Below are 9,704 nucleotides of genomic sequence, written 5' to 3' on the forward strand. Positions count from 1 at the left end.
ACCAAAAACCATTACAAAAACTAGTAAAAATTCAAGGCAAAAAATCAATTTGAAAAAGTTTTCATACGACATTTCTCTTAATACGTGATAGAGATTTCAGAAAAACGGCCAAAATCAACCCCAACTACTTGTCAAACGTTTTTTCATACCTAGACTTAGGACTGGGCAAATTATCCGAATCTAAAAATCTAACCCAAGCCCGATTTAAAATACCCATTCTGAATCCGAACTCGAACTTAAAAATATCTGATTAGATATTTTTAGTAAATGAATCTGATACCAGAACTTGATTGGGTATATCCGAACACCCGAACAAATATCTGAAACTATCTAAAATTGTATATCCCTAACAAAAGATTCAGTTAATTTACGAGTTTTTAAAATAATATTATAATCACTATTACAAAATAAATTAGTTATCATTTTCATATGTTAGTTGGGTGGATTAAATAATTCAAACTTTGAATTTAATGTCTTTGATGTTTTAGGAAGTCAAGAACTATCCGCATGTGAATTTGGTGTTTTGGTGTTTAGAGTATTTTTCTTTTCAAAAACTTAATTTTGTTTGATATAGTTATTTTTTCTTAATGATTATAATTGTTTTCAGTCTAGAGACTAGAGAGCATTGTAAAAAAGATACTCGACGACGGCGATGGCGATTGCGATGGTACTAGGGTTTTGATTTGTCTATGAACGGTTCTTTTTTGGGTTTTCTCTGGGTCCGTCGCGGTTGTTTCGGGATCGTAATTGTTTGCGATGGGATTGGATATAGATCACGGGATTTTGAATTATCTTTTGGGTGTGTTCAGATCCTACGGCGATTACGATGGATCTTTGATCTGCTTCGTGATCTCTATTTATGGTTTCTTATTGGATTCGTTTCCAAAAGAGGAAGAAGGAAGGATCGGAATCTGCTTCTGATTGAGGCTGTCGCGATATTTGGGGATAATCGTTATCATACGATTGTGCTTTGCCTTAATGAACAGATCCGGTGTTCTCTGTCTATTTTGTTTGCTACGTTTATTTGGAGATCCCATCAGTCGCGAGATATGATTGGGAGGATTTTCGTGGATTCCTTTGACGTTACTTGGAGGAGGAATTGTTCGATGGTTGAGTATAAAAGCATGGTTCTCGTTCAGCAGAAATCTCATCTCTCACAGTTCTATCTTTATCTGTTCGGGGCTTCTAGTTTTTTTCATAAGTCTTTTTGGTTATCGGTTTTCCCAAAAGTTTTTGAGATGTCGCAGAGTTTGGCTTTGGGTCAGGGATCGAATGCTTCAAGTTCGATGTCCTCTGTGATGAAGAAGAAGGTTAAGATCCCATATTTTGATAATATTGCCTTGATCGAAGGCTATTCCAAGACTGTAGTGGGGCGATGTATGAATCCAAGGAGGCAGGATATGAAGTCGCTTCTTCATATGTTTCCACAGATTTGGCATTTGGAGGGTAGAGTGGTTGGTGCAGATCTTGGGATGGGGAAGTTCCAATTTGATTTTGATGAAGAATCAGACGGAGCCAGAGCTATAAGGGAGCGGTCAGGTCAGAGAGGCAGCAGGATTCTGGGTGGGATGGTGGTGCTAAAGGGGCATATCGGGGAAAACATGGTGCTGGGGGGATTCACGCTGATGGGAAGAGACCTTTTGAGGGAAAGGTTGAGCGAAGTTTGAAGGGTCGATCTGACCTCCCAGGTGGAGAACCAGTGTCAAAGCAACGTCGGTATCAGACGTATGTGCAGTACAATGATCTCAGGCACCTTCGAGAAGCTGCGAAGGGGTCCAAAGATCAGCTAGAGAACACGGTGACGGAGGTTGTACCGGTGGAGATTTTGTTCTAGGAACAAATGAGGAGCCTTCTAAAGATTGGATTCGTCTGTTTGGGTCAGAAACTTCCTGAAAAGAGGTGAGTGAATGACCATGGCTCATCTAAGCCTTAGATTTCCTTTGTCTTGCTTGTTCTTTGTTGTTTGTGGTGTTTTCTTGCTTTTTTTAGTTGATATAGGGTTCCTACGGGTTCATGTAGCTTTTGGGCGTGTTTTGGAAGAATCGGAGGTGAACAGAAGCAAGAATTCGACTCTCGGCTTCGAACATATCGCGTCTGCAAAGTCAGTGTCGATCGACACCACGTGGGTTTCGGTCGACACCAAAAAGCAGTATCGATCAACACTGAGGGGCAGTATTTGACTATATGGATTCAACAACCATATAGCGACTTGCAATTGCAATTCTCAACAATTATAATTGATTCGTTGTTGTAATTGATCGATGAATCCAGCAACATGCAAACGAACATCACAACAATAAAAAAAAAATAGATAATCTAAAAATAAAGAAATTAAAATAAAATAAATTAGATTAAATTCAAAATTACAATTTTTTTTAAAAAAAATGCAACTAATCGCAGCGACATGTGTATGGATAACACGACAATAGTAGCCAAATATAACATACAAACTAGATTCGGACCCGCATGTACGGCGGAGTTGATTTCAAAAATTAATGTTTTTATTAGGTTTGCAATATATTACATATGTGCGGGATAATGTTTATAAACATATTTTTAACGAATATTAGTAACATTTTACAATCTAAACTCGTATCAGTATAGCATTTGATATGTTTTTGTTTTTTTAGATGAAAAGAATGATTATACATGTTTTGTTTTTTTAGACGAAAAGTATAAACAACTACAATTAAAAAAGTAAGACGAATATAGAATGTTTATATATGGACAGAAAAACTCGTCATGTCCCATATATGTCATGTTTATTTTATTTCATAACTGTGATTTTAATAATACTTTATATATTATAGTTTAACAGATAATGAAATAGGTTGAAGATTTGGATGGGATATTCGTAATTCATGTACTTTTTGTTTGGATATTTAATTTTTACAAATTAGTGGACATTATACAATTTTTTTTATATTTCTCAAAATTATCTATCAAGTTTGATAAAATCTGCCATAATGATTGTAATTCCTAAACTTGATGACCTAAATTGTATAACGTGACAAACCCACTGGATAGACTTACTTTGTAATAGTTTTGCTATTTTTTTACTTGTCACCCAAAAACCACAGGAGCAATGTTTGCATTCGCCGTGTTGAATTTGCAAAACCCGTGGGTAACATGTATTTCAGTAAAAAACATTATCTATAAAATATGTCTTAAGAGATTGGATAAGAGATTATTTTATGTTTTGATAGACTAAAACTCAGTACGATTTTGAAAAAAACTCAAATTTATTCCATACCAAAGTTATATATTTATCCATTCAAAATTGCTCGTACTCAAGTTAGATTTTGAGAATAAAATATAGCTATTAAAAAAAAGGAATTTTAGCCTGTTACCCAAAATTTTATGTATTCATGTGTGAAAATAAGTGAAGTTATTCCCCTTTAAACTTGATATTTATATTCATTCGTATTTATTAACAAAACTTATCTTTATGCACTAACACAGTTACAGTAATTATGTTGGTATGATAAGTTTTTTAGTTTTAGTTGGTAAGATAGCTTCTTTTTGCCCCAAAAAAAATTGGTATGTTTAGTTCTATATTTATGCAATCAAATTAAAATTGATTTCTTTATGTTATTTAAAATTGATAATTATCTTTCCAAAATTTAATTATAGGTTATTGGTTTCGTATAAGTTTGGATATGCAATTCTAACCAGTACTCTAAAATATGTTTTGTTTGATTGCCGCAATTTAAATAACACAAATTAAATGAAAAAAAACAAAAAATTGAATTTATAATTTTAAAATAATTTTGTAAAATATATTATTTAACATTTTAATTTTTTTATACCACACATATATACACATATATACCTATGCTATATGTGTGGATGGTTACACAAATCTACTATACAATTATCTTAAGTAGAATCAATCACTTGAGAATTATATTTTTTGATAATTAAAGTCCTTTTGTCAATACTCCTTCACATTTCACCTTACATGTTTTTTTCTCCTTGACACCATATATAGTAACAACATTTGTTTTTTTACCGCCTTCAAACATATATATCCATATAAATATTAAAATCATTTATATATTGGTATTTTCACATATTTTTTATGGTAAGAAGTACCTCCAAGTATCTATATTGGTATCTTCATGTATCATTAATAATATATAAAATGAAAATATCAATTTAAAATTTGAAATCTTAATTAAATTTATAACTAATTTTCATAGTTATGACAGTCTTAAGATATAATTTCATTAAGATAAACAACACATTTTGTTGTTAAATAGTTAGGATTTTGTCAACAATGATGTAAATGAGAACCATTTTCAAGGATGAAAAATATTATAATACTAAAAGCATAAAACCTCAAAAGAGTAGTTCAAAATAGAACAAAAACGCCTCACATATATTTTCTTGAGTTAAACATGAATTTTTGAACTTTGTAAAAAAATAGAATTCAACATAAATTAGTTTCATATTAAAAAAAGACTTAGAAAAGAAGTATGCATATTAAATACTTTATAAATTCAAACATTGTTTATAAGTGATGATCTCTTCATTATTTTATTTGATAAAATGACCTTCAATGTATCCCCACTGGTTTGAAAAAGCTTGACATCATGATTCGGATCTGCCATCGTTGGTAGCCATTTTGATATACAAAATTAGGTATTTCAAGTAAGATCGGATACTATGCTCTTTGTCTAACGATGGTTATAAACTTATATATATAGTAGAGGTCAGCGGTTCCATTAATAGGATAAATGCAATTGATACCATATATTTTCATAACAAAATTGTTATTTTTGTTCTTATATTTACGATTTTTTGAATTGAAAATGTCTATGGTTTAGGTGATAGTAATTAATATTGTTTGCACATTTGGTAAGTAGATAATATATTTCTACAGATTTGAATTTGATCCTAATGACTCATACCCTAAACAATTCAAAATATAGTTAATATTAAAATTAGTAATTGTTAAGATTTGATTTTGGAAATTTTGAATACTAATTATTGTTGTTTACTTGTTTGAATGCTAATTATTTTTGTATGTTGTAAATGTTGTTTACTTGTTTCCCTTTTTGTGCTACTAATTATGATTGTGACTGCATAATATATTTTATATAAATCAACAATAACATAAATTTTAACTTCTAAAATCAACTTAACAAATTTTTTGTATGTCGTTGTCCTTTTTTTTTTGCAGATAATTCCAAATTAAGCTTGGAAATCTCGGCTGAGTTGAATGTGTTGAGATCGGATTTGATATTCGTAATTCTTGTTTCAAAATTTATTAAGATTAATTATAATATTCTTTATTCCTCAGTATTTAATTTGCTTACATGTGTGTTTGGATACACGTTTACCTTATACAGTTCTTCTATTAATTGTATATGTTTGGCTCTGAGTTATATATATCCTTATTCTGTTTTGAGTGGTATTTCATGTAATAATCTCTTAATCTATGTCTACTTATTAAAAATATTTCTCTTTTAATAGTATAGATACATAACACACGCTATAGCTAGAACTATCCCAAAAGAATACTCCTATTTTGAATAGTACTATAACGTAAAAATGAAACGTTGCATAAAAATATAAAGATGATTTTCTTATTAAGTAAGAAGAAAAAAAAACACGTTCAGCCCCAAAAAAAAAAAATACAACTTTTGTCTAGCTTGCAAAATCATATAATAGTATTTCGACGGTTACATTCATATGTATAAAGAACCTTCATGACGGTTAACACTTAACAACTTTGAAAGAAATCAAAATCAAAACATTCGAGAACTAAAAACACGTGTCCACACATTCTACACTCAATCAAAGTCAAGTACAAAGTTGCTTAGGGTATGAATGGTTACAGCGATCAGGGCGGACAAATATATCTGCGGACTAGACCGCTTTTTATTTACTATTCAGCAAATATAGTCTGCAGTGGTGCAATCTAAATAAAGCAGAGACAAGACCGCAATGGACCAACTACAGACCAATTTTGCATACAAATTGAGTTAGTCCGTAGTAATCTGTAGTTCGCCTTAAAAATGGAACGATCCAAACCGCAGATGGATTTGGCCGCCTTGAGTGCAGTTACCATTCAAACCCTTTATTTATATGTTGTCCATATTACATCACAATATACGTAACGTAGGGGAAGCTGTATATCATTATTACCAAACTACCCTTAGTCGTTGTCAACTTGACCTTTCCTCACCATCACTCATTGCGGAGGAAACTTCCCGGCCACCACCGCGCAACCGCCTCTACCTTTAAATAATTCTCCAAAGTTTTCAAAACCGTGTTTTAACCGTCGGACAATCAAGAATCTCCCCACCTATTTATACATACACGCATTCACATACTCATCTTTATATATAACCTACCATCTTTAAACGAATCTTTATCGAACCATTTAGTATTCAAGATTTATATTCAAATCAAGAAAATGAGTCTTTCTAAGAACCAGAAATCTCCATTGTCAAGATTGTACAAGAAATATTCCAAGAGGAAGTCAGAATCTTCAAGAACGCTTGAAGATGAAGCAAGAACCAGCAGCAGTAGCGGAAGCAGCTCGTTAAACGTGGACGAGCTGAGAACCGTGTTTGACTATATGGATTCAAACTCTGACGGTAAAATCTCCGGGGAGGAGCTACAGAGCTGCGTTAGTCTCTTAGGCGGCTCGTTGTCTTCACGTGAGGCAGAGGAGGTGGTTAAGATTTCTGACGTTGACGGAGACGGGTTTATTGACTTTGGTGAGTTTTTGAAGCTTATGGAAGGTGATGATGGTAGTGATGAAGAGAGGAGGAAGGAGCTGAGAGAGGCGTTTGGGATGTATGTGATGGAAGGGGAAGAGTTTATCACGGCTGCGAGTTTACGGAGGACGTTGAGTCGGCTCGGCGAGTCGTGTACCGTTGATGCTTGTAAGGGTATGATTCGTGGGTTTGATCAGAATGATGATGGAGTTCTCAGTTTCGACGAGTTTGTTCTGATGATGCGTTATGATTGATACATATATGGGGATTTGGCCTTTTTGTTTTCTTTTATCTAGAGAAATTGCTTACTTCAAATTCTTTTCATTTAATTATTATTATCCTTTTGAGTTCTTATTCCTTTGTTTACAGAAATTCCTTTAAATACCACTAAATTTTTTTTTCCAAAAATACCACATTTTAGTTTTTTTTTTCAAAAATATCACAAAAGTATTTTATTCCAAAATTACCACAAACACAAAAAATTGATTTTTAATGATGTAATTTTTTTTTTTATGTTTGGGTTGACACATTTAGTTTTAGGATATAGTTTTTAGCAATAAGGTTTAGTATTTAAAATTTAGGAATTAATTTTTAGTATTAGAATTTTAGTTCAATTATGTGGTATTTTTGAAAAAAAATTACATTTTAGTGGTATTTTTGGGAAAAAAACTAATTTGTGGTATTTTTGGAATAAAAACATATTTTAGTGGTATTTATGACAATTGCCCTTGTATATTTGTGTCTCATCTGATCCATATGTATTTAACACACTACAAATTAAACATGTTCTATATAGTATATTTCTTCCTTTTTTTTATGATAAGATTCTTTTGTTGTTATGTAGATTTTTTTTTTTTTTCTTAATTTCAAACATATATAATTCATTAAGATTACATACTTCAAAACATACACAAGTGTTTGTCCCTCATCATATATAACAGGAAATAAAGTCAATTAGAGGTACTACAATCATTTTTTATTATTCAAAATAATTTTTCATAAATGATTTCAAACAATTATTTATGCTAAACAACAAATGTTTTAACTGATTCTTTTTTTTTTTAATAGCATTAAATACATACTATTTTAATTTTTTAATCTTGTAATATATATAGTAGATATTTGTTTATTTACTTTAAAAAATCTAAACTATTGCATATGTTAACTAGTCTACATTTTTATTTTGATAGGACTATGAGATTTTTTTCAAATTTTTATTTATTTATTGTTGCAAAGAGATTTATACAAAGATATATTATTTCCCATACTTAAAACCAACAGTGCCATAAAGAAGAGAGCCACATCACCCAGAAGATAGAAAATTCANAAAAAAAAAAAAAAAAAAAAAATAATGGTATTTTAATGTAAAGCAAGCTACCAGAAGAAACTAGAAAAATTCTGTGAAAACCTAAAAAGAAAGTTTAATTTAGTATCAAAATTCCCAACGGTAACTGGAAAATCGCCGGAATTGAATCTGCGGCGAGGGCACAAAACTTGAAGATTCATTCCTCTTTTCCATGGTTGCTTTCTCCTTTATTCCCAAATCCCACCACGTCGTCATGAACCACCTCTCCTCCTTCTGGTTATTTTCGTTGCTCTTTACGACCGCCATTGCAGCACAAGAGTCTTCAATCACTCGTATTGCTTTCGGTTCATGTGCTAATCAAAGCGCTCCACAGGTAAACCAATCGTAACATTTCCCTCTTGGTTCGCAATTTTTATGTGTTAGGACTCGAATTGGATTCTCTTATATATGTTAGGACTCTGTAAGTGATTTTTTTTGTTTTTGTTTTTAATATGGTTAGCCAATATGGGATGCAATAAACAAGTTCGATCCACAACTGTTTATTTGGTTGGGTGATAACATCTATGGAGATATCAAAAGACCACTTAAGGTTTTTGGGAAAGAGAGAACCTTTGGGCCGTGGAGGAACACACCGAGGTTTATACCTTCTTCAGAGGAAGAAATGAAATCAAGATACGCCATAGCCAAGGCTACTCCTGGCTATTCTCGTCTTCATAGAAATGCCAAGGTTATTGGAACTTGGGATGATCATGATTACGGCTTGAATGACGCTGGAAAAGAGTTTGATCATAAAGTCCGTAACCAAAAACTCATGCTTGATTTCTTAGATGAGCCTCTTGATAGTCCTAGGAGAAAGCAAGCTGGTGTTTATGCATCTTATACTTATGGTCCACCTAACCGTAAAGTCAAGGTTCCTGTCTTCTTTTGTGAAGATTTTAGTGAAGAAGAGTTTGTATGTAATTCTACTGAAAATTTTCCCTCTTTTCAGGTTATAGTTTTAGATACTAGATATCATAGAGACCCTTTGCGAAGTGACGGGAGTATCTTGGGTGATACACAGTGGGGATGGCTCGAAAATGAACTGAGAGGTCCGCTTAGCGAAATCACTATAATAGGATCTTCCGTTCAGGTATTTTGTGTTCTGTTTTACTTGATGAAGCTGAGTGTGTCTTAATTCCATCTAGAATTTATCATCCATTAAAATGGTTTCTTGATTTTTCAAGGTGATATCAAATATATCTGCTACCACTGGACCTCTCTTTTATATGGAATCATGGGGTCGTTTTCCAAAGGAAAGAAAACGTCTTTTCCAACTGATATCAGACACTAAGGTATGGGGATTGTTGATAGTACTTTTTTCCAACTGTCAGTTTTCGTCTTTCCTTGTTTGCGAGCTAATTCTTCGCTGCTTTGATGTTACAGAGAAATGGAGTTATATTCATTAGTGGAGATGTACATTTTGGAGAAATCACTAGATATGATTGTTCTGTTGGGTACCCGTTATATGATGTCACCTCTAGTGGTCTAGTACAATATGTTGAGAAAGTTATCCCTTACACCTTGCGCCCCATCATTAGGCTTCTTTTCTGGTATACACCAAGCACGATGAGAGTTATCAATGAAAAGTGCAAATTCAAATCATGTACATACGGTATTATTCTCAACTG

At 32.5% G+C, this 9,704-nt stretch overlaps 3 protein-coding genes across 5 annotated transcripts in view; all 3 read left to right on the top strand.

Moving 5' to 3' along the window:
* Positions 481–2,590, top strand: LOC109130422. Of its 3 annotated transcripts, none has more exons than XM_019239910.1 (2): positions 481–1,899; positions 1,990–2,590. In XM_019239910.1, exon 1 carries the CDS (start codon positions 690–692, stop codon positions 1,665–1,667), a length of 978 nt encoding a protein of 325 aa, XP_019095455.1. In that variant the 5' UTR covers positions 481–689; the 3' UTR covers positions 1,668–1,899; positions 1,990–2,590. The 3 variants fall into 3 exon arrangements, with proteins under 3 accessions (XP_019095455.1, XP_019095454.1, XP_019095456.1); XM_019239909.1 differs by having other exon boundaries at positions 1,999–2,589; XM_019239911.1 differs by having other exon boundaries at positions 2,020–2,589.
* Positions 6,335–7,130, top strand: LOC104760733 (calcium-binding protein CML37-like). The gene has a single exon (XM_010483690.2). The coding sequence runs from the start codon at positions 6,425–6,427 to the stop codon at positions 6,983–6,985; it is 561 nt and encodes a 186-aa protein (XP_010481992.1). The 5' UTR covers positions 6,335–6,424; the 3' UTR covers positions 6,986–7,130.
* The window catches only part of LOC104760734, a 3,775-nt gene continuing 1,989 nt past the window's right edge, over positions 7,919–9,704 (top strand). The window contains exons 1-5 of the mRNA XM_010483692.1: positions 7,919–8,410; positions 8,537–8,947; positions 9,026–9,166; positions 9,261–9,368; positions 9,460–9,688. Of these exons, the coding sequence (XP_010481994.1) occupies positions 8,249–8,410; positions 8,537–8,947; positions 9,026–9,166; positions 9,261–9,368; positions 9,460–9,688 (1,051 nt within the window). The 5' untranslated portion in view covers positions 7,919–8,248. The remainder of the gene's footprint in view (positions 8,411–8,536; positions 8,948–9,025; positions 9,167–9,260; positions 9,369–9,459; positions 9,689–9,704) is intronic.

The sequence above is a fragment of the Camelina sativa genome, chromosome 18 (assembly GCF_000633955.1).
Source record: "Camelina sativa cultivar DH55 chromosome 18, Cs, whole genome shotgun sequence".
NCBI classification, from domain to species: Eukaryota; Viridiplantae; Streptophyta; class Magnoliopsida; order Brassicales; family Brassicaceae; genus Camelina; species Camelina sativa.

What these genes read in the sequence shown, in the direction of transcription:
- LOC109130422 (XM_019239910.1), top strand. Translation starts at nt 690, where the DNA reads ATGAACGGTTCTTTTTTGGGTTTTCTCTGGGTCCGTCGCGGTTGTTTC.
- LOC104760733 (XM_010483690.2), top strand. Translation starts at nt 6,425, where the DNA reads ATGAGTCTTTCTAAGAACCAGAAATCTCCATTGTCAAGATTGTACAAG.